The 26,272-nt window shown below is 35.9% G+C and overlaps 1 protein-coding gene across 7 annotated transcripts in view; it reads right to left on the reverse strand.

Annotated features, from left to right (window-relative positions):
* Window positions 1–26,272, reverse strand: part of SLC39A11 (solute carrier family 39 member 11) — a 484,374-nt gene that overhangs the window by 291,145 nt on the left and 166,957 nt on the right. For all 7 annotated transcript variants that reach the window (XM_074260645.1, XM_074260642.1, XM_074260639.1 and 4 more), the window contains one exon: window positions 12,023–12,164. In XM_074260645.1, coding sequence (XP_074116746.1) covers window positions 12,023–12,164 — 142 coding nt within the window. The remainder of the gene's footprint in view (window positions 1–12,022; window positions 12,165–26,272) is intronic.

The following is a 26,272-nucleotide window of genomic DNA, read 5'->3' on the forward strand; positions in this document are numbered from 1 at the left end:
TTCACAATTTTGGCTAATGGGAAGAATTCTTAACCAAATAAGAGAGAAATAAGACAGAAGATGATGATTTTGACTGCATAAAAATTTGCAGGAGTAAAAGCAGTAAAGAGAGTATAAGAAGAGAAAATGTAGAATAGGGAAAATATTTACATCAATTATGAGGGAGAAAAAAGCCAGATATCTAAAATACATAGAGGAGTGACACAAATATGTAAGACCAAGATCTATTCCCAAATACATAACTGATTGAGTATTTCAAAAGAAGGATTGCAAAATCTAAATGATCATATGAAAATACTATTCAAATAAATAAAAGTAAAAGAAATAACAGTATAATAATTCTGAAGATTCACCTATCACCTTGGAAACTGTCAAAGACAACAAAAAATAGGAATATTCAATGTTGGAGGAGCTTTGTATTGGGCACACCAACACTCAATGAATGTCCTGAATGATACAACCACTCTAAATATCAATTTGTAATTATGCAAAAAGGAGAATAAAATTTTTATGCTCTTTCTCCCTGAAATCCTACTATTTGTACTAAGTCAGAGACAGGAAGCAAAATTTAGTGCCAAAACATTATCATAGTTTTCTTTGAGGAAACAAAGTGCTAGTTATAAAGTTTGTATCCATCAAATGGAAAATAACTGAAAAACAAAAAAACTTATTGTATGCATGTAATGGAACTTTTTAAAAAAGAAAATTGGGGTTAAGTAACTTCTCCAAGGCCGCAAAGCCAGTAAGTGTCAAATATAAGAGGATAAACTTGAACTCAGATACTCCTGACTCCAGAGTCAAGTGCTCTATCCACTGCTCCACTTAGCTGCTCCAGTGTAATGGATTATTATTGTGAAGTAAAAAAAGAAGAAGCACTTTAAGAAACATAAGAAGATCCACATGAACTGACAAGAAAAAAATAGACCCCCCCCTAAAAATCATACACAATGATTATGACAATGATCATTAAAAAGAAAGCCAAAGTCTCAGTAATCAACTAACAGATTGATCAACTAGTATTTATTAAGCAACTATTATGTGCCAAGTATTAGTCTAGGTTCTGGCATATAAATACCAAAAAATGAAACAATCCTTACTTTCAAGGTTTATATTCCAATTGAGGAAACAAGTACATATAAAAATATATACAGCTTGAATATAAAGTTAATAAATACAAATATACATGCAAAATAATTAAATGCAATGTAGTTTAGGAAGATACTGTTAGGAGAATTAGGCAAGGCTTCCTACAGAAGATTTAAAAACCAGTGGGTCTCAAAAACCAGATAATCAAATGTACCTTCCTCCTGACAGAAATTTGGAGATTGCAGGACAATGTTGCATACAAATGAGATTACTGTATCCAATATTTTTCTTTAACGATTTTCTTTTGTCTAGAGTGATTTCAATCCAAGGGGAAAGGGAACTTATTTTATCCCTAGAAATGACTATGATTTAAAAACAATAGGTATTAACAACAACAACAACAACAACAACAACAACAACAACAAAATTAGCAACCAACCAAGCAGGGCCCTCTATAATCTGGCTATAGCCTAGTTTTCCAGCTTTATTTCACATTATTCCTCTTCATTAATCTGTATTCCAGTCAAACAGGGCTGTTAGCTATTCTCTAACTCTGTCATCCCATCCTTACCTGCATTTTTTTTTGCATTTTATTTATTTTTAACATGCATTTAGTATGTCCCTCACATTTCTTCTAACCCCTCCCCCACTCCCAAGCTTCACTATTTTGTACAATAAAAATAAGAATCATAATAGGTCAGTAAAACAAATTTCCACATTGGCTATATCAAACAATGTATGCTAAATTCATCACTTCTATGGAAAGAGCATAGTAATATATGTGCTATATCTTTGGTCCTCTGACATCATGGTTTATCATTGCATTGATCAGAGTTCTCAAGTCTTTCAAAATTATTTTTCTTTATAATGTTGGCTTTATATAAATTGTTCTAGTTCTGTTCACTATACTTTTATCTGTTCAAAGAGTTTTTCTCAATTTTTTTCTAAACCATTTTCATCCTTTCTTACAGAACTATAGTATCTTATCACTTGCATAGATTACATAGATAAATTGTTTAGCCATGGTACCCCTTTAATTTCCAATTCTTCACTACCACAAAAAAATTTCATAGATCTTTATTGGGTATTTTTTTCTCTTTCTTTGACCTCTTTGGGGTATATACTGCATAGTAGTATTGCTGGGTCAAAGGAAATATAATTTAGTGACTTTTGGGGTGTAGTTCCAAATGACTTTAAACACTCATGAATTCATACAAGTCATCTGTCATGCTTAGAATATAGCCCCTCCCCAACTTTATTTCTTGGGAACCTGTCTTCCTGCCAAAGTCACCTCAAAAGCTACTTCCTCTGTGAAATCCTCTCCAATTCTTCCAGTAGCAGTGCTCTCCCTCCTAATCCCCAACTATAAGCTATCCAATGTAACAAAGAAGGGGAGGAAGTAATTTAACAAAATTAATTAATGTATGCACTGAATCTGATAGTCTATATAATATTTCACATCAGTAGTCCCTTCCATATTCCTCTACCGCCCCCAATCTTCAACCTCTACAAGGAAAGAAGGTACATGTATTTTCTCATCTTTTCTATAGGATTTGCCTGGCTTCCCCCCCCCCCCTTTTTTTTTTGCATTAGCATTCTTTCTAAAACACTAAAATGCCTAAGCCATTTTTTTAAGATCAGGGAGAAATCTCAGAAGATATATTAGGCTGAAATGTCATATATAGGTACCAAATAAAAGGTGGGGAACCAAAGGAGCCAGTGGGCAAATGACAGATGTTGTCTAATGCCAATTTCTCAGGATACTTCCTCGGGGTCACTGGAAATTGTCTTTGGTCCTAAAGTAAGTCATTCCAGTACTTCTGCAGTACTGAAAAAAAAAACATCTGTTGGCATTTGGGAGGATCCTACCATGATTTTCTGGTAGACATTTTAATCATCTATCATTATGAACCTGTATCTGGAGATTTTAAAGGAAAGAGACATGGAACAAATTTCCTCTGACAATATGTTGCATTTGTTTGGGTTTTTTTTTTCTGAAATTTTTTAAGTTATTTTACTTTTTTCCTTTTTAACTTACTGTTCCCAATCCTACATTTCTCTCCAGTTAATATATTTGTGGTCTCAGACCTCCTGAAACCTGGTTTTCATTTCTGTTAAGCATCTTGTACATTAAAGAAAATCACTCCCAAGGTCATTCAAATAAGAAATCATGTTTGTTAAATAAAACAAAGCTAATTGCTGAAGAGTCCCTGCCAAGGAGATTATATGGGTTTGCTACCTATCTGTAGCAAATGAAATGTGATGCTCAAGTATCGCCAAATTCTATATGTGTAATTAAAAATGGAGGTAAACATTTTCCTCTTTGGTATTTCCTAGGAACCTCTACTAATCTCTACAAGGCATTATGAAGTCTGGACTCAAAGCTCAAAATCTGCTCTGCAGTCAGTTCCAATGCATGTTCAAAATGTGGTTTGGTTTTGTCCTCTGTTTGCATATACCTTGCTAGATGATCTTTAGAGGCTCAACTGCTTCCCAACTACAGGCTGTCAAAGAAGCAAGTGGCAGCTCATTAGCTCACTGGAAAGTATTTAAATTGCCTTTGTTTTTCTGTAGCCTTTATTTTCTGCTCTATTACTAAACACTATTGTCAGCAGCAAAAAAAATTTTTTTTTAATCTTAAAAATCTGACTGACCCAAGAGACTTTTAGCCACTTTAATACAGTCACTGACAAGGAATAATTTTGTAATCTCGGCCAAGTGAAAAAAATATCCTTTAGATGCCAGAGCAGAACCTACTTATGTCCCTACTGATGTTTGTTTTTTCTCCTTCCCTCCTTTTCAGGTCAGTTTAGAGGCAATGAAGAGAAATATTTTAATTAGTTTTTAAATTTAAGTAGCCATAGGACATGGGGCCAGAAAACAAAATTAATAGCTGTATTCTTCATTCTAGTGGCTACCATAAATGCAGAGCAACCCACTATGACTTATACATGAGTGGTAAATACTATTACTACAAGGCTACCAGGTATGCTGAAGATGTGGGTGTCATGACAAATGTAAAGCAGAGGCCAAGGAGGCTCAATGGAGAGAAGGTGATTTCAGCAAAAGTCTCTTCTATAATAAACATCTCATTAAGTTTCCAAACCAGCCCATTTAATCTTGCAACTGTTCACAATCCTGAATTTATAGCCAATCCCCAACAACTTATCACTTGAGTGCATTTAATTAATACTGCAGGCTAATGGGCCACAACCATGCCTAGCTAACCCAAAGAGACAAGTGCAGCCTGGAGAGGAACTTTTCTCAAATCCAATTTCCCAGAGAGGGGAAAGGGACTCAGGGGCCAGATCTGTTCTTGCTTGTTTACAAAGATCTTCCATTAAAAGGAAACCTTCAAAGAACTGCCATAATTGGAGGCAGCTAAGGCTTAATAGTGAAGGGGAAGTGGGGGTGGTGAGACCTGGGCAGTGCACAGATATACAGAATGTTCCTGTGAGTGGCTGTGTTGAAAAGGCTGCAAGTCATAAGATTGTCAAGATTTCATCCTAAACTGAGATACAAGGTAATAACATTACCAGAAGGAGACAGACACACAGACCTAGATAGTAATCAATGTTGAAAGACAGAGAAGGAGAAATAGAAATCTTCAGAGGGAGACAGAAAGAGAGGAAGACTCATTTTTAATAAAGCCAAGATATACTGCTGGATTATAGGAAAAGGAAAAAGGTTACTATAGCAACGCCTTCAAGCTGCTCTATTTATCTGCACTAGCATTTCAAAAATGTAGTTCATATGGCCAAAGAAAAAAATACTGAGCCAGCTAGCTTGTGAGTCACTTCTCCACAATGCCTAAAGCTGCCATTCTCACTACATCCAGGGCTATCTCCAGTCCTTCTGATCTCTATCTGGCCACTGGACCCAGATGTCTCTGAAGGAGAAAGTGAGGCTGGTGCCCTCCCTCATTTAAATCCAATTCACTTGCATGTCGTGATGCACACATACCTCCCTGATGTCACGGTCCTCTTCAATTAGAAAGGACAAACAATAGGCTGAGGCTGCCAGAGGATTGAGAATGGGATGTCTGGATGAGACAGAGGGTGCTGCTGTTCAGGACCAGGGAGAGTTCCAGGGAGACACTTAAATGGCAACTGGACCCTTGACTTCAATTCCTATGTACAGATTCTAAGCTTCTAGAAGGCCTTATTCCCTTTTCTTCTTCTGCTCTTGTTTTTAAGATCACCATATATTTTGTCTTCATTTTCTATCCCAAACTTCTGGGCAAACATGGAACAAGGCAGAAAATGTCTACTGAGTTAACACTTCCCCCAGAGAACTACCACTGATAAAACCAATTCAACATTCATTAAACACCACCTATGTTCAAGACACTACACTAGGTGCTGGGTAGACAAAGATTAAAAATGACTCAGTCTCTGTCCTCGAGGCCTGCAATCTAATAAGGGGATATGAGAAATATATAAATGAATATGGGACAAGCTACAATGTGATAACCACATAGGTGAAATGCAGACAAAGTGCTATAAGAAATGAAATGAAATTACTTTCTGTATATATGTGTATGCGGGGAGAAGAGGGTATCCTAGAAGACTAAGGAAATGGCACTTGAGGTGGATCCTGAAGAATAAAAATTCAGTAAGCATCATTAGAGAAGGATTTCCATAGGAAGAAAAGAGGACAAGAGGCATTCCAGGCACAAAGGGGTAGTCTGCACAAATGTAGGTAGCTAGGAAAAAGTAGGATGAGGTAAGGGAATAGTTAATGGTCTGGATTGGCTGTAGTAGAGTGTGAGAAGGAAAGGAAGGTGTATCAAGAGAAAAGTAAGTTTGAGTCAAACAATAATACTCTTATTTTCCAGGCTAAAGAGTCTGAATTTTATCCTGTTGATAACAAGAAAACCACCACTAAAAAAATAATGAAAAATAAAAACAGGTTAGTGAGGTGGTCAAACCTGAGGATTCAGAAAATAACTTTGGCAGCTGTATGGAAGCAGGTTGAATGGGGGAGAGAAAAAGCAAGGAGTGGGGAAATCAGTGAGGAGACTTACAATAATTCTAGGTCAAATATTCTTAACCTGAAGTCCATAAATTAATTTCAGGGAGTGCATGAACTTGAATGGAAAAAAGTTACATCTTTATTTTCACTAACTTTTGGTTTCCCTTATAATTCTGTGCATTTTATTTTATGCTTTTAAAAAACATTCTTCCAAGAGAGAGTTCACAGACTTCATCACACTGTCAAAAGAGTTCATAATACAAAAAAAAGTCTAAGTGAAAGATGATAAAAGTCTGAATTAGGACAGTGGCTATGTGGCTTGAGAGAAGAACAATGAAAGAGATAACTGAGATGTCAGATCAAAAAAAAAGTGGCAAGTGGCTGGATTGGAAATGGGGTATAAAGAATAAAGAGTAAAAGATGGTTCAGTGCTGGGTGCCTAGAAAGACAATGTCACCATCAGTAGAAACAGGGAATTGAGAGGACAGATAAACTTGAGTGAGAAGATAGTGGGTTCAATATTGGCCAATATTGACATTGAGATCATAGAATCTTGAGAGTTGTAAAAGATACAGTATCATACCCTAAAGGTAATTAGCTAGCTTCTCCTTGAACACTTCTAATTTCAGAGATATCACTACTTCAAAGGAAAGGGTTTCAATACTGCATAGCTCTATTTGATAGAAAGTTCTTCCTTCCTGAGTAGAAAACCAGAGAAAAAGCAAATCAGACTCTATTAGAATTAACATGCTCAAATGAGTTTTTATATTTCAATTATCTTCCATTCAATGATCTCAAAATTTTGAGAAATATATGTTCCTTATCTCCTTTTCTAATATGAAATGAGGAATCGAATACCTTCTAATAAACTGCCTTCTGCACATATGATCACAAGCTCATATTTATTACCTAATCCCCTCATTCTTCAAATCATGCTGAATGAATTAATTCCTAAGTATAAAAATGTGTGTCCTCATTTTGAGGGGGGAAACATCTTGGGCAGAGAAAAAAATTGGAATCCCTCAATACACATCTAAATAATCTAGAAAAACAAATTTTTTCATTAAGACTACCTTAAAATGTATGCTTCTTTCCATATTTTCATTTCATTCCCTTCTGTCAGAAGGTGAGTGGAGTCTTTTATCTTCATTCTTGTGGACTCATGTTTTATCATCATGTTCATCAAAGTTCTACAATTTTTCAAAGATGTTTTTCTCCATAATGTTGTTGTCATAGTACACATAAATTATTCTGTTTTCTCTAACTCATGGAAAGTGTTTTGGAAATTAAAACATACTCTATACACATAAGGTCTTGTTATTAGCATATAATCAGCTGAGTGAGGAAATACTAATTTCCCTGGGAAATGGACAAAGCTGTAAAACGATTTGCCCAACATCACACAATTAACTGTAGCTAAATCAGTTCTAGAGGATTCAAATTTCCTGACTCAGTCCTGTATAAATGAGTTTAATTAATTTTAAAAGAGGAAATGACAGAGGTTTTAAAGTGTGGGCAGATTGATGGAATTCTATGTCTTTTCTGATAAAATAAAGATAAACCAAATGAGTCCAAGTAATGGGGAAAGGGTTTCTATGGGGCTCAGAATACTACTAAAAGTCAAAATGCTGAGCTAAACTATCATGAAATTTTAGATACATAAAATTCCAAAAGATAACAATTCCTGGCCCTGATGACCAGGAATTTTAGTTTATATAATTTCAAGTTTAAAAAATTTCTATCTACAAAAAGACAAAAACTACACTTAAAACTCCCCATAAAATACAAAAAAGAAAGGCTGCCTTCTTTCAGCCAGTACCTCCTAAATCCAAGGGTAATAATGGTTTGGCAGGATTTTTATAAGGGGGAACCAGCACAGTCCAAACCAGTCTGCTGTTTCACTACCCAAGTGTACATTAAAAATCAAATTTCCCCATTGAATAGGTTATCAAGATGGAATGAATAACTCAAAACCCTCATGAATTATAGAAGCTACTAAATAAATGTTAAATGTTGCATAAAGAGACAGAATTCCCAGCTCTTCAGCAGTTAGTGAAAATTTCAAATCAAGCTACAGGAGCTGCTCCAAGTTCAGAGCAATCAAAGAGGGTTTTAATACTGCTCCAATTGTTCTTTTCAGCCTCTCACACCTACCCTTTCTGAGTTTGTGAAAATTAACCCAACTCCATTCCTATTAACACCTAGAGAAGGAAGGATCAGGAAGATTCTGCCAGTTGGGAGTTTTCTCCAGCTTGAGGAGAGCACAGTAGAGGATTCTCACAGCAAGAAGTTCTGCATCTCTTAACCTTTTTCATTCAAAAGAGTGCAAGAAATCTGTTGGAGGTGTCTTCTCAAATTCCTTTTCACTTGTAAGTTATGTGAAGTCAAGAATTATCTATTTTTTTGGATGTAGTAAGTGCTTAATAAATGTGTGTATGATTGCATCATTAGTCTAAAATACATAAAACAGTACTCAGAAGTATGAGTTTAAATATTGTCTCCCCTCTCTTTTGTAACAGTTGTCATCTTTGTTCTCTATGTCATGTCACTCCTAAAACCCTACTCTTCCAACCTAACAAAAATAAAGTCAGCAAGAGGCAAAAACAGAAATAGGGACATGGAGAAGCATAGGAATGTAACTTTTTGGCAAACTAACAATGACTAAATAAATGAGAATGCACCTCTAGCAGAATTTTTTCTATTAGTTGATTTGAATAATTTTCAAAAAAGAAAAATCGAAAATGCTATTCAGAGGAGTCAGAAAAGAACTTGGAAATCACCTAATGCAAACTTGCCTGTTTTATAGAGGAGGAAACCGAAACAAGACAAGGGAACAAGCATTTATTAAGTGCTAACTATATGCCAGGCACTGTGCAAAGATCAGAGGAAGTGATTTGCCCAGTCTTGAGAAGTAAGTGGTAGAGCAGAATCTTGGTCTCGGGTCTCTGCAAATCAAATGCTCTTTCTGCTGCATTATACTTGGCTCAGCTCAAGTGCTCAGTAGAGTCCTCAGTAGTAAAGCCAAATATAAACCTAACAATGCCAATGAGTATCAAAATATGCCCTTGGCCTCTTGATCCTTTGCCTACATTCTTATCAGGAAGGTCAAACTGTAGCATTAATTCATGCCATTCATTTCAGCATCATTTCTTCTCTTTATTATGCCTTTAGCATGCCAGCTTCTTGTAAGATAATTTTGTAAAAATCTGCTCTCTCATGCCATCATTACCTTCTTAGCAGGAGTTGTGAGCAGCAGGTAGGTTGGCGTTATCCCCACTTTCCACATGAAATAGAGCACAAAAAGGAAATTTTCAGGTGTCTGTAAAAATTTAAGTGTTGGTTGTGTCTTCTCCTATGCTTATCACCTATGGAGGGTTTTTCTTTTAAGTGGACTTTTAGAAGACATATTCAGGCTCTTATCTGAAGGAAACCTTTGCCATACTAATTACATTTATAAAATGTTTCTCCTATATGGATTATAATAGTCTGGTGCTTAGAAAAAGCTTGAATGGTACCTAAATTTAACTCCACACTTAATTCCACAGATTTTCTTGATCAAAGATAGCTAGAAAATCTGCAAAAGGGCAATATTCATGGTCAATTCCCACACTCATTCAAACTCTTTAGCCCCATCCTGGTGAGACATGAATAGGTAGGAAAATTTCCCAAAGTCTTAAGCTTCTGTAACATCAACCAACCTGTTCCATCATTGGCTTCACTTCGATTAGACATCAAATACGGATTTTCTTACACTCATATTAGGTGGGACTTTCACTCAGTGACAACAGGAGGTTTCTATAACTTCTGAAGGAGCTGCCCTGCTCCCTCAAAAAGTCCTAAGGACTCTTCCAACTATTCTTGCTTTGGAAGTGCTACTTCCATTCTCCAAACTCCCTGGAGTTGATGGTCATTCCCTGGAATGTAAATCTCTACATATATCTTGATTTTTACAAAGTAGGTCTTGTTTCCTTAGAATTTACCAATTTATTTTGCAAAAGTTAGGAATGTTTTCTTGTTATTAACAATTTTTCCTTTCTCTGGACCATACAGACATTGATTTTATTTCTGTAAGATTCATGACTCTTTCCTTACAATTATTTTTATCAAAAATTGCCTGGCTCCTCTAGAATGAATAAGGAAAATGATGAGTTTCAGGCAGTATGAAAGATTATACTGGCTTAGAATTGCATTTATCATCCATCCAGTTCTGATGGAATAGAGGGTATAGAGATTATAGTGCTTAGCGGGAAAGAATACTGTGCATAAAGACATTAATAACATATGTGAAACAGAGTGAGGATGGAATGTAATAAAGCATAAGGATGGGTAAGGGAGGGAGAAATCAGTGACGCAAACAAGCATTTGAAGGGGAATTGTGGCTAATAGTACTCTGAAGAAAAAAAGACAGGTCAAAATTGGAGTAATGTGGAGAAAAGAGACTAGACAAAAGTGACTAAAAGGTGCCTTGAATTGAAAAATGGTGTTAAGAGTATGAAAAGAAGTAAAACATTTCTTTAAAAAGAGAAGAAATGTATATCCATTTCTCTTTCAATGTCCTTAGATGTCAATCTAAGTAACAAGAAGCTCACAGCTTCAAGTGGGCTGGAAATGGTATAGCTAAATTAGGCAACATCATGGTAAAAAGGGGAAGGGACTCAAGGCCAAGGGATGAACAATGAAAAACAGAATCTCAGAGGGAGAAAAAAAATGCGTCCTATAAGAAGATGATAAAACATTTAGAAAATGAAAGTCTGTACCTTGCCAGTGGGCTACTTATGAATATAACCCTAGGAGTTCTTTTATAATCTCTTAATCAAGGGGCCCATCTCCTCTTGATTCCAACTTTTCATATTCTCCCTCCCTCTCAAACTTACATGTAACTACTTTGTATTGATTCAGTACATATGTTATACACATTTTATGACTCCTAATAGAATGGAAGCTCCTAGCTAGGAGAGATTCTCTCATTCCTTGAGACTTGCATCTCTGGTGTCTGGCACATGGGAGGCACCTAACAAATACTTTGTGATGGATTGACTATTTGGATGAAGATAAGATGCTCAGGATATTGAAACTTTTATACAGTTAATTATCAGGAAAAAGCAATCCTATTTTTCCAAACTGACCACAAAAAAGAATGTCATACACACATTTTAAGATCTACATATCCATCATCGTCTTAGAAGGAAGTTAGAGATGTGTTACCAGTTTAGTTCTGAAATTTTGTCATGCTTGTCATACTATCTCATATGCATAAGAGAGCCCCAAACTCAGGACAGGAAAGGTATTAGAGAGGAATGGAAGACTTACTCAATGATCAAAAGAAAAGAACTTATTCTAATTGTACCTGCTAGAGGTAGATTAGTCCTCAACTATCCCTTCTCCTTCACATCCTATCAGGGAATGGACAAACAGGGCTGGGAATGAACAGAATTAAGTTCAGTCCAGTCCAAAGAACTCAAACACTGATGTCTTTACTGACTGTTCCTCATGCACAGAGTTAATTTCCTGTCATCTCTACTTCCTATACTCTTGGCCTTCCAATATTTTTGGATAAATCATGAAGGCAAACAACCCCCATGCATTCATACTACATCACGTTCAGTAATCACCAGACTTTAAAGGCTGTGAATCCAGAGCAACTTATCCTTTCCTCCACCTACACCTAACAAGCCCCTAGCTTCTGATGCCTTCTTCTCAGTAATCCAGTCACCATTTGATGAGAAACAGTTGGTAAAGACATTTTAAAATACCATGTACTAATAAGAGGAGTAATGGACAATGATACAATGATTACTTAGAACCATCTGTGGTATATAGTAAGCACTTAATAAATACTCATTCAGCTCAACCAGCACCATTGAGCTATGTGTGGGAAGTCCCTACAAGTAACCAAGCCCCTGTCTACAAAATTGACTGAGAGCAATTCAAAAGGGGTACACGGTTAGGTTGAAAAACTTGCCTGAATGAAGTCCAGTTCTACCTATACGGATAGAAAGCTCATTTTCATGGAAAGGCAGGGGGAACTCAGTGTTGGCATCTTCCTTCATTGATTTGTAGTCCAAGCTTAGCATTAGGGCCATTTGGGAATCCTCAGTCATACCCTGAAAGGAGAAGAACCAAAGTGAATGTGAGATCAATCAGTGAATAATTATCAGCATTTATTCAGTAACTGCAATGAAGGTAATTCCTTATGCTGCACATTTGGGATAAAAACACAGAGGTAGATAGAACACAGTCCCTTCCCTCAATTAGCAAGCAAGCAACAACTATTTATTAAACATCAAACTATGTATGAGGCACCATGCTAGACACTGGCAATACATTGCTTGCCTAGGATGCTCTCTTCTCATTTCTATTCCCTGGTTTCTCTGGCTTCTTTCAATTCCCAGCTAAAATTACATTATTTACAGGGAGCATCTGCCAACTCTTCTTAAGCTTCCTATTGCTGATTACTCCCCACTTATCCAGTATATAGCTAGTTTATAAATAGTTATTTGCATGTTGTCTTCTTCATTAGATTGGGAGATCCTTAAGGACAAGGACTGTCCTTTGCCTTAGTTTGTGTGCTTGGCACATACTAGGCACTTCATAAAAGTTTGACTGGCCACAAATACAATATAGGCAGACAACCCCCATGCATTCACACTACATCATGTTCAGTAATCACCAGACTTTAAAGGCTGTGAGTCCAGAGCAACTTATCCTTTCCCCCACCTACACCTAACAAGCCCCTAGCTTCTGATCCCTTCTTCTCAGTAATTCAGTCACCATTTGATGAGAAACAGTTGGTAAAGACATTTTAAAATACTATGTACTAATAAGAGGAGTAATGAACAATGATACAATGATTACTTAGAATCATGTGTGGTATAACAAGTATTTATATAAGGGTATACTTAGGAATATCTGAGTTGAAATCTACCCTCAGACTAGCTGCAATATCTTGCATAGTCATCACTTGACCACTGTCTGGCTCAGTTTCCTCATCTGTATGGAGACAATAATAGCACCCACCTCCCAAGGCTGTTTGGGAGGATCAAATAAAAAAATATTTGTAAAGTCCTTAACCTGATGCCTGAAATATGATGAGTGTCTAATAACTGTTTACTCTCTTCCCCTGTGAGATATCTGCAATACTTTGGGACTAGTTACTGACACTTGGGCACTTCGATTGCTTGAAAGCCACCTGCTTCTCTGTCTTTTTATCTTCTTTTCACTTTGGTGGCCACAGTGGGAAGGTAAATTCCCAACAAACTGTGTTGTTTGGGAAGGAGATGGAAGATTAGAGAAGTGAGCTGTTTGTTTAGATTATCTCTAAATTGCAAGTATATTTTTCCCCGAAATAATAGAGTTTCCTATAATTCTGTGTGTATGTAAGGGGAATGATAAACTATTCATGTGTAGTGGATAGAAATTGCCAGATTTGTTGACAGAAATGTTTTCCTAGCTCAGGAGAAGATCTCTCATTAGGAAATTTTCTCTTTGAACATAGTATATAGCAACAACAAGATTATGTGATGATCAACTGAGATGGAGACTCTTTTCAATAATGAGATGACTTAAGACAATTCCAATAGATTTGTGATAGAAAGCGTCATCATCATCCAGAGAGAGAACTATGGAGACTGAGTGTGGAACAAAGCAAAGTATTTTCACTTTTTCTTGATGATGGTGGTGATAGTGTTTGTTTGCTTGGTTGTTTTCTTTCTCATTTTTTCCTCTTTTTGACAATCTGATTTTTCTTCCGCAACTTGATAAATGCAGAAATATGTTTGGAAGAATTGCACATGTTTAACCTATATTGGATTGCTTGTTGTATGGGGGGAGAGACAAGAAAGGGAGAAAAATTTGGAACACAAGATTTTGCAAGGGTGCATGCTGAAAACTATCTTTGAATGTATTTTGAAGAATAAAAGGCTATTATAATTTTTAAACATTAAAATAAAATTTTTAAAATTCTCTTTGCTGATATCCCCTAAATTGATGTAGGAAAATTCACCTGGGAACAATAATTATGCTGTAAAAATAGGAAAACTGATTCAGTAACTGAAGTCATGTATTTTAGAAATGGATCTAAACCAAAGCAATTTTTAAATAGATTTTTTTTATCAAAGCTTTTTAATTTTCTTTCTTTTCTTTTTTTTTTTTTTTTTTTTTTTTTTTTTTTTTTTTTGAGGCTGGGGTTAAGTAACTTGCCCAGGGTCACACAGCTAGGAAGTGTTAAGTGTCTGAGACCAGATTTGAACTCGGGTCCTCCTGAATTCAAGGCTGGTGCTCTATCCACTGCGCTACCTAGCTGCCCCAAGCTTTTTAATTTTCAAAACATATGCATGGATAATTTTTCAACATTAACCCTTGTTAAACATGGAAAAAAAATATGTTAAATTATGTTAAATTCAACATATGCATATATATTTATACAATTATCTTGCTGCATAAGAAAAACCAAATCAAAAAGGGAAAAAAATGAGAAAAAAAAATGTAAGCAAATAATAAGAAAAAGAGTGAAAATGCTATGTTGTGATCCACACTCAGTTCCCATGGTCCTCTCTCTGGGTGTAGATGGCTCTCTTCATTACTGAACAACTGGCACTGTTTTGAATCATCTCATTGTTGAAGAGAGCCATGTCCATCAGAATTGATCATTGTATAGTCCTATAGTCCTGTTGCCATGTATAATGATCTCCTGGTTCTGCTTATTTCACTTAGCATCAGTTCACGTAAGTCTCTCCAGGCCTCTTTGAAATCATTTTATTGGTTGCTTCTTAACAGAACAATAATATTCCATAACATTCATATACCATAATTTATTCAGCCATTCTCCAATTAATGGGCATACACTCAGTTTCCAGTTTCTTGCCACTACAAAAAGGGCTGCCACAAACATTCTTGCACATACATGCCCTTTTCCCTTCTTTAAGATCTCTTTGAGATATAAGCCCAGTAGTAACACTGCTGGGTCAAAGGGGATGCACAGTTTGATAACTTTTTGAGCATAGTTTCAAACTGCTCTGCAGAATGGTTGGATCCATTCACAGTTCCACCAACAATGTATCTATCAGTGACCCAGTTTTCCCACATCCCTTCTAACATTCCTCATTACCTTTTCTTATCATTTTAGCCAATCTGAGAGGTATGTAGTGGTATCTCAGAGTTGTCTTAATTTGTATTTTTCTGATCAATATTGATTTAGAGCATCTTTTCATGTGACTAGAAATGGTTTCAATTTCTTCATCTGAAAATTGTCTGTCCATATCCTCTGAACATTTATCAATTGCAGAATGGTTTGAATTCTTATAAATTTGACTCAATTGGCTATATATTTTAGCAATGAGACCTTTATCGGAACCTTTGTATATAAAAATGTTTTCCCAGTTTATTGCTTCCCTTTCTAATCCTATCTGCACTAATTTTGTTTGTACAAAAACTTTTTAACTTAATATAATCAAAATCATCTATTTTTTGTTCAATAATGAATTCCATTTCTTTTTTGGCCATAAATTCCTTCCTTCTTCACAGATCTGATAGGTAAACTATCCTTTGTTCTTCTATTTGCTTATAATATTATTCTTTATGTCTAAATCATGAACCCATTTTGACCTTATCTTGGTTCCAATTTTCCCAGCAGTTTTTGTCAAATAGTAAATTTTTATCCCAAACAGTGGGGTTGGGTTTGTCAAACACTAGATTACTACAGTCTTTGACTATTTTGTCCTGTGACCTAATTTGGTAAGTACCAAATAGTTTTTATGACTGCTGCTTTATAAGATAAGTTTTAGGTCGGGCAATTTTGTTTCATTAATTCCCTTGAAATTGTTGACATTTTGTTCTTCCAAATGAACTTTGTTAAATAATTTCTGTAAAATCTGTAAAATAATTTCTTGGGAGTTTAATTGACATGGCACTGAATAGTAGATTAATTTAGATAGTATTGTCATTTTTATTATATTCACTAGGCCTATCCATGAGCACTTAATATTTTCCAATTCATTAGATCTGACTTTATTTGTGTGGCAAATGTTTTGTAGTTGTGTTTATATAGTTCCTGACTTTGCCTTGGTAGGTAGACTCCCAAATATTTTATATTATAGACAATTATTTTAAATGGAATTTTTCTTTATATCTCTTGCTATTGGGCCTTGTTGGTAATATATAAAAGTGCTGATAATTTATGTGAATTTATTTTGTATCCTGCAACTGTGCTAAAGTTGTAATTGTTTCCAGTAGTTTTTAGCTGATTCTCTAGGATTCTCTAAGTATATCATCATATCATCTGCAAAGAGTGATAATTTGGTTTCCTCATTACCTGCTCTAATTCCTTTAATGTCTTTTTCTTCTCTTATTGCCAAAGCTAACATTTCTAATACAACACTGAATAGTAATAGTGATAGTAGTCAACCTTGTTTCATCCCTGATCTTATTAGGAATGGTTCTAGTTTGTCCTCATTGCACACTATGCTTGCTAAAGATTTTAAGTAGATGCTACTAATCATTTTAAGGAAAACTCCATTTTTTCCTATACTCTTTAGTGTTTCTAATAGGGATAGGTGTTGGATTTTATCAAATGCTTTTTCTGCATCTATTGATTTTTGTTAGTTTGGTTATTGATATAGTCAAAAATGCTAATAGCTTTCCTAATGTTAAGCCAGCCCTGCATTTCTGGTATAAATCCTATGAGATCATAGTGTATTATGCTGGTGATGACTTTCTGATATCCAGGTAGGGTGAAAATAGAGAAAGAAAATTATAGACCAATTTCCCTAATATTTGAATATTGATGCAAAAAATTTTAAATAGATTTTAAATGTTAAAATCTGGATCACTTTTGATTCTGTAACTGACTTGTTACCCCCTATATCTTCTCTCCCTCTTTCTTGTCAGCCAGTCTTTAAGAAAAAGGCATGCCTTATCCTTGTTATCAATTCTAGTTGTACCTTTGATCTAGTCCCTTGTTATCTCCTTGAAGAGATTGCCCCATCAATCATTCCCTTTCTCTCAACTTTCAATTTCTCCATTTCGGCTGATTTTATCCTTTCTTCTAAAAACCATGTAAAATTTCTCCATATCTAAAAGAAGTCTTCATTTGGTCATGTTTCTTCCTAAATCTATTGCTTCTTTTACTTATCTTCCTCTCTTCATTTAGATGATGATAATGGAAAGAGGTGGTAAATTCTTAATGAGACTGTATTGACCTTAGCTCTTGGGTAATAGCTTTATTGGGGGAGGACATTGATTCTCTTTGTAAAAATGAGCTGTTTGAATAAACTTTGAATTTCATGTATATATTTGTATAAATAACAGAGAGTTCCCTATAATTTTATGTGTTTATAAGAGAAATGGAAAGTAGTTATTCAATTATGGAAAAGCAAGGTATATTTTAGGAAATGCCTTTTTTCTTTTTCTACTGATTCCCATTATTTCAGTACAGGAAAATTCACTGGGAATAATAATCATGCTTGCAAAAAAAGGAAATCTGACACAGTGATAGAAGTCGTGTATTTTAAAATGTAACTGAACTAAAGTTGACTTTAAACGGATTATAAATTTTAAAGTTAGATAATGATTTCAGTCTTGGTTCCATCACTGACTTATTCTGTCCTGGAGAAAGTCTTTGAGGGGGAAGAATCTCTTCCCCTTTTTTGAGGTCATCCTCCCTACTTGTGCCCCTTGATCCAGTCCCCTCTGATTTTCTCTAAGGGCCTGACACACCAAACATTCCTTCTCTCTTCATTTTCACTGTCTCCCTTTCTATAGTTAACCTCCCTGTCCACAAAATATGAGAGGTCTCCCTCTCTATTAAAAACAACTTAACAACATTGTCTGATAATTCTTCTCTGGGGCTAAGTTTGGTCATCCATAATTCATTTTGGATTATTGTTTTGTTATTGTGAAGGATTTTTTATTTAAGTTTCTCCCTACTCCAATCCATATTCCACTCAGCTATTAAAATGATTTTCCTAAAGTGAAGGTCTGACCATGTTTTGTCCTCCTCATTTAAATCCTCCCCATTGCCATAAGAATCAAATAAAAAACTTTTTGGCATTCAAAGCGCTTCACAATTTTAACCCTCCCCCCCAAAATCTTCTTAAATCTAACTACCCAATATATTCCACAATCCAGTAACATAGACCTCCTTGGCTATTACACCAAACAAGAAACTCCATTTTTCAGTTCTGAGTATCCCCCCCCCCCACCTTTCCTGAAATGCTCTCCCTCCTCTGTATTGCTTACTGATCTACTTTTAAGACCTAATCAAAATCTTTTTTTTTTTTTTAATTGGAAACTTTTCCCACCCTTTTTAATTCTGGTGCTTTCTCTCTGTCAATTACTTCTTCTTTGTCCTATAGATAGCTTCCTCTGTATATATTTGTTTGCATGTTGTCTTCCCCATCATATGGTAAGCTCATAGAGGGCAGAGATTTTTCTTCTGCATCCCCATTGGTTGGCGTAATGCCTGGCACATAGCAGGATCTTAATAAATGTTTATGATGTGATTGATTTGTGGCCAGTGTAGATAACTTTCCTGGTTCTGCTTACTGACTTTGCATCAGACACAGAAGGGTATGGAAATAACAATATTTTAAACATTAAGTTCAGGTCATCTATCCTGACTTTACCTGACATTTTTGACACTGTCACTTCTACCCCTTAAGTACTCTCTCCTTCCCAGATTCCAAGACATTTTCTTTTTCCACATTTCCTTCTACTTTTCTCTTTTTTATTATCCTTTGCTGATATGTCATCCATCTCCCATCCCACCCCAGCCCAGTCTCTGTAGTATGTCATGATTCTTTCCTCATCTCTTTGAAGATTACTTTTATTTTATTTTTTTTCCCCCCTGAGGCTGGGGTTAAGTGACTTGCCCAGGGTCATACAGCTAGGAAGTGTTAAGTGTCTGAGACCAGAATTGAACTCGGGTCCTCCTGAATTCAAGGCTGGTGCTCTATCCACTGCGCCACCTAGCTGCCCCTGAAGATTACTTTTAAATAACAATATCTCCTATGAGCTTCAGGTCCCAAAAGTGTCTATAATGTCTCACAAGTCTTTAAACTCAACATGTCCAAAACTTGTATTCATCATTCCACCTAATACTGTTCTTCCTCCCAATCACAACATCATTCATCTTTGTCTGTCCCATCTTTCTAATCCTCAATGATCAATGAATTTTTGTGTTTCTGGTTCTACCACAACATATGTCAAATCTGTCCCCTTTTCCACATTCATTTGACCAATATCCTAGTTCCAAATCTTATTATTTCTTCCTTGGACTACAATAAAAGTTATCTAATGGGTTTCCCTGCTTGCAGCATTTCCCCCTCCCCTTTCCCATCTATTCTTTACACAGTTGTAAAATAATAAATCCAGCGAATCTACCTCTTAGTCTCCCCAGCATCCTTCATGCAAAATCTCACTTTCTACAAGAAGCGTTTTCCAGTCTCATTGCTTGTGCTTTCCCTCTGAAATCACCTCCAATTTACATTGTATATATCTTATATGGACATAGTTGTTTGCCATGTTGTGTCCCCCCATTACTGTGAGCAGCTGGAGGGCAGGGGGCAGTACTATCTTTTTCTTTGTCTTTTGAGAGCTTATTTATTTAGCACAGTGCCTCCTACAAAATAAGATTTGTTGACTTGACAAAATACCTAAAGAAGGGAATACTTAACAGATTTAGGAAATTTACACCAAAACATACATGTAGTATATATATTCATTGTGCTGTTAGGTTCCTAAAGTACCAGAAGAAATTCATTATATGGTAGAATCACCCAAAAGGCAGGGATATTCTCTGAAGGCATACTAAGAATAGTATTATAAATGAAGCTTATGGCAGTGACCTTTGCATTTCTCATGAGATAAAGAGAATAAAAATTCCAAACAAATAAGCAAACAATGGCAATACAGAAGAATTTTTACATTAGTTAGAGGCTCTATTTCAAAAAATGTGTGATTCTACCCTGTTAAAACACTTGAATGAAGATTACCTTTCTACCCCATCTGTAACTGATAGGGGTGAATCCTGAAACTGTGTCCCCTTTAATCTGTAAAACAAGGGTGATTAAGGTTCTCAGGCTCTCCCCTAAAAAAAGCATACCTTCCCAGACAACACCCTCCCCAAGTTAAGTGGTCTCATTCAGTTGGAGATCTTGAGCTTATAATCCTTATTGAGTGGCTTGAAACTCTAAGATAAGTACTCTTTTTTCAATTGGAAATCTAGGCCTGGGGCATTGACAACATTGAAGGATCTCATTCAATTTTAAATGCAAGCCCAAGCCTTAGACTGACAACTCTGAGCTCCCAAATCTTTGCAGAAGTCCAAAACAGGAATTTGCTTTGCCAAGGAAGCTCTCTGCTTGCCAAGGCTGCCTGCCAGGACTTTTGCCCACTGTGAAGATATCCTCTTCTCAATTTTAACCTTTGTTATTTCCCTGACATAACTACTAATTTCGCTGTTTAGTACAAATAAGGCTAGGATCAAGGGTCCTATAACCCACCTGAATGAGTTTTATTCTATACCACAACCAAAGGCAAAACTCCAAACTAGTCATGTCAAACAAATAGAAATGAGGGCATTGTACATATACATCATATGTCATACAATGTATGTCATACATACATAAGGATACCTGTGGGCTACATATTGACTTAGAAAACCAAATATTAATGTTTCATATATATATGTATATATATATATGTATATATATATATTGTTATGTATTTCCTAATTACATTTTAATTTGCTCTGGCTGCATTAGGGACCTAATACTCAACACTTCTGCTCCAAAAAATTTCATAAATGAATACAGGAATCGAGAATAGGGAACTAAGTTATAGATGGCTCAGTACAACCCATCTTTATTTCTCAAGTAATTCCATACAGACCTTGATCTTGTTGTGGCACAGTTCTCTTTTCTTGTCCTGACTCAGTTTTCCTAAATTGTTCTGCCTCTTTCCCTAATTGGTCCTGCCTCTGATTCCTTAATTGTTCTGCCTCAATCCCCTTAGTTGCAACTCCCCCTACAGTTCATTAAGACTGATATAACTCAGAAGTTATAAATTGTCAATGTGTAAACTCAAAAAGGGGGAGTTCAGACTTTCTGTCTCTAGCCAGATATTTTCTTACTTCCCAGTTTGTTAGAATTTATGCTCCTACCTCACCCCCCAACCTGTCAGAACCGGATTAATGGTTCCTATCTGGAGATTCCAACTCACCAGAGTTTAGACTCCACTCCCCTGTCTTTGTTTAACTACTGTGTATAAATATGTCATTGAGAACTCACATTTGCTGCTGGATGCTGGATTCTTGGAGATGATAATCTCATTCACCCCTGGAACTAAACCATGTATCCATTTGGTCCCAGTAAATCTCTCCCTTACAAATAAATTATTAAAAACTCTCTAATCTCTATCTTGCCTCAGTTTCTCTGGCAGTACAATCTGATGATGATTTTGGATCATAGAATCATAGGATACAGGTCAGGAGGGGAGCTTAGTGATCCCTCCAACTCCTCTTATTATTTTATAACTTAAGAAACTGAAGCTCCAAAATTAACTGCTCACGGTTACAGAACAAAAGAACTATTAACAGACAACGAAACTAAGATTTCCAGTCCAGATTCTCTGATTCTCATTCCCATACTTTTTCCATCAGCTTCAAGTAAAAAGGGCAGTACATTTTTTTCTTAGTCAATTTCAACTTAGACAAAAATATTTATGAATAAATAAAACACTATAATGCAAATAAAACATTAGAATTAGGGATATTTTCTGATCTATCCATAGAAATCCAACCACTTATGGAAATAAAAAAAATGATTAACTTTGCTTTCTTAACCAGTAAATAATATCTTTCATAACAGAATCTCACAAAAGATAATCTGTGTGAGGTTAAAGTCTATGACTTCCCTGTTAGTCTCAGTTCTAATGACTGAGAATAAGACTTTAGAGTAGGGGTTCACTCTGACCTTTTAGAGTCATTCCTTTAGCACTCTGGTGAAGCCTATGGATTCCTTCTCAGAATAATGCTTTTGAAAACTCAAAAATAAAATACTCAGAATGACAAAGGAGATCAGTTATATTGAAATAAAAATGTAATTTTCCCCCCATACAAATTCACAGACCTGAAATCTGTCAATAGACATCTTGTGGATGTCAGATTAAGAAACTCTGTACTAGGGGATTAAAATGTCTTATTCTTTCATTTCTTTCTTTCTAAGTAATGAACTGACTAAACCTGTCATTTTTTATCATTCAATTTGTGTAACATTGGTTGCTCCATTATTCTACTCATTATGTTCCATGATGCAGTTTAATGAGGGCAGCAGCACCTCCATTAACTTCCAAATTAGGGGCTTCGCTAAACAATTGCCCTCCTTGCTCTAAAAGCCAAGCTCTAAGGTTTCTTTGTGAACTTTTCCCCAAGCCTGGCAGCTCTGAAGGCTTCTCCCTGGAGTGTCCCCCCAGGGTGCCTCAGGAATGCTTCCACCCCTTCAATGGGGATCACACAAAGAAAGAACCTGTCAGGATGTCTCAGGACTACCTTCAAACTAGACAGAGAAAGCTCAGATGTAGAGAATTCACCAATTCCCGGCCTCATAGACATTGTCCAACTATCCTCAAACCAGCTGGTGTCGTTGCCAAATGCTACAAGCATTCTCAGCTCTTGGGTTGTTTATATGTTTTAATTATTTGTAATTCCACCTCTCCTTATGCAGACAACTAAGAAGTCATTGCTGCAATAAAGGCATATTTCATTATGAGAAGACTTCAGCTGATTGCCCTCCTGTTGTTTTCTTTCTTTTTATAAAGTGATGGATGCTTAACTAGGAGTGGGATGTGAAGAGATTCACTTCATTCTAACAGAGACTCTGTAACATCCATAAGCACTAAAGCTATTATATATTGGGGCAGTGAATGAAAGCCAAAGGCAAGGCCACCTGGGGGAGTGAACCTCTTCTTCCGGTACAGCTAGCATTAAATCCAGCTTTGGTTTTATCTTTATTTGGGTGTGACTAGGGTGTTATAAAAATGCTGATGCTGATGCTCTTCCTCCTTAGGAAGCATTCAATTTTTGTTACCTCCTATAAGATTACTCAATTGAACAATTAGGTTTCTTTGTTGTAGTGGGGTTTTTTTGGTTTTTTGTTTTTGTTTTTTTTAAGCAATGGGGGTTAAGTGACTTGCTCAGGATCACAAAGTTAGTGTCTGAGGCAGATTTGAACTCTGGTGTTCTTTAGGACTTTAGGGCTGGTGCTCCATCCACTGCATCATCTAGATGCCACCAATTCACTTTCCAATTTTCTGTGACCTTCAGCAAACCAACTAATCCTTCCAAGACTCATTTATAAAATAGGTATAATATTTGCTCTTCCTGTGTCACTGAGCTGCAGTGAAGTAAATACTTTGCAAGCTGTAAAGAGCAAAAAACTATTATTTCCAATCTATTAAGAGCAAACATACCCAAAATCTCAAGCCCACACTTGCAACTTTATATGCTTTTGAGCTTTTATCACTTTGCATTTCTTTTGACTGGCAAGCTTAAGTGCAATTGCAGATTCCAACATATCTCTTATAGCCCTCCTAAATCTTGTAGGATGAATATCAACCTCCTAGTCATTTTAAAAGGAAGCAAATAAACAATACTTCCAATCTTTCCCAATCCTATTGATGAAATACAGCCCCCTTATTTGGGGGGTCTTCTATTTTAATAATAAATCAGTAAATCAATCTAACCAATTGGAAAAATAGTAAATGCTCTTGGACAGGGCGAGCAAATATAATAAAGATGACAATACTACCTAAACTAATCTATTTATTTAGCACTATATCAATCAAACTCCCCAAAAAACTATTTTTATGATCTAGAAAAAATAACAACAAAATTCATATGGAAAAAAAAAAGTCAAGAATTTCAAGGGAACTAATGAAAAAAAAAAAATCATATGAAGGTCCTCTAGCTGTACCAGATCTAAAACTATATTATAAAGCAGTGGTCACCAAACCCTTTGGTATTGGCTAAGAAACAGACTAGTTGATCAGTGGAATAGGTTAGGTTCAAAGGACAAAATAGTTAATAACTATAGCAATCTAGTGTTTGACAAACCCAAAGACCCCAGCTTTTGGGATAAGAACACACTGTTTGACAAAAACTGCTGGGAAAATTGGAAATCAGTATAGCAGAAACTAGGCATTGATCCACACTTAACACCATATACCAAGATAAGGTCAAAATGGGTTCATGACCTAAGCATAAAGAATGAGATTATAAATAAATTAGAAGAACATAGGATAGTTTACCTCTCAGACCTGTGGAAGAGGAAGGAATTTATGAACAAATAAGAACTAGAGGTCATTATTGATCACAAAATAGAAAATTTTGATTGTATCAAATTGAAAAGTTGTTGTTCAAACAAAACTAATGCAGACAAGATTAGAAGGGAAGCAATAAACTGGGAAAACATTTTTACAGTCAAAGGTTCTGATAAAGGCCTCATTTCCAAAATATACAGAGATTGACTCTAATTTATTTATTTTTTTTTATTTAGAATTTTTTTTAATAATATTATCCCTTGTATTCATTTTTCCAAATTATTCCCCCCCTTCCTCCACTCCCTCCCCCCGATGACAGGCAATCCCATACATTTTACATGTGTTACAGTATAACCTAGATACAATATATGTGTGTAAATACCATTTTCTTGTTGCACATTAAGTATTAGATTCTGAAGGTATAAGTAACCTGGGTAGATAGACAGTAGTGCTAACAATTTACATTTACTTCCCAGTGTTCCTTCTCTGGGTGTAGTTTATTTCTCTCCATCATTGATCAACTGGAAATGAGTTGGATCTTCTCTATGTTGAAGATTTCTACTTCCATCAAAATACATCTTCATACAGCATTGAAGTGTACAGCGATCTTCTGGTTCTATTCATTTCACTCAGCATCAGTTGATTTAAGTCTCTCCAGGCCTCTCTGTATTCCTCCTGCTGGTCATTTCTTACAGAGCAATAATATTCCATAACCTTCATATACCACAATTTACCCAACCATTCTCCAATTGATGGACATCCATTCATCTTCCAGTTTCTAGCCACAACAAAAAGAGCTGCCACAAACATTTTGGCACATACAGGTCCCTTTCCCTTCTTTAGTATTTCTTTGGGATATAAGCCCAATAGCTTGACTCTAATTTATAAGAAATCAAGCCATTCTCTAATTTATAAATAGTCAAAGGATATGAACAAACAATTCTCAGATGAAAAAATTGAAACTATTTCTAGCCATATGAAAAGATGCTCCAAATCATTATTAATCAGAGAAACACAAATTAAGACAAATCTGAGATACCACTACACACCTGTCAGATTGGCTAAGATGACAGGTAATGATAATTCTGAATATTGGAGGGGATGTGGGAAAACAGGGACACTGATACATTGCTAGTGGTATTGTGAATACTCCAGCCATTCTGGAGAGCAATTTGGAACTATGCTCAAAAAGTTATCAAACTGGGCATACCCTTTGACCCAGCAGTGTTACTACTGGGCTTATATCCCAAAGAAATACTAAAGAAGGGAAAGAGACCTGTATGTGAAAGAATGTTTGTGGCAGCCCTCTTTGTAGTGGCCAGAAACTGGAAACTACATGGATGCCCATCAATTGGAGAATGGCTGAATAAATTGTGGTATATGAATGTTATGGAATATTATTGTTCTGTACAAAATGACCAACAAGATGATTTCAGAAAGGCCTGGAGAGACTTACATGAACTGATTCTGAGTGAAATGAGCAGGACCAGGAGATCGTTGTATACTTCAACAACAATACTACATGATGATCAATTCTGATGGACGTGGCCATTTTCAACAATGAGATGAACCAAACCAGTTTCAATAGAGCAGTAATGAATTGAACCAGCTACACCCAGTGAAAGAACTCTGGGAGATGACTATGAACGACTACATAGAATTCCCAATCCCTCTATTTTTGTTCACCTGCATTTTGTATTTCCTTCACAAGCTGATTGTACACTATTTCAAAGTCCGATTCCTTTTGTACAGCAAAATAACTGTTGGGACATGTATACATATACTGTATTTAACTTATACTTTAACATATTTAACATGTATTAGTCAATCTGCCATCTGGGGGAAGGGGTGGGGGGAAAGAGGGGAAAAATTGGAACAAAAGGTTTTGCAATCGTCAATG

The sequence above is a fragment of the Sminthopsis crassicaudata genome, chromosome 4, assembly GCF_048593235.1.
Source record: "Sminthopsis crassicaudata isolate SCR6 chromosome 4, ASM4859323v1, whole genome shotgun sequence".
In the NCBI taxonomy this organism is placed as follows: domain Eukaryota; kingdom Metazoa; phylum Chordata; class Mammalia; order Dasyuromorphia; family Dasyuridae; genus Sminthopsis; species Sminthopsis crassicaudata.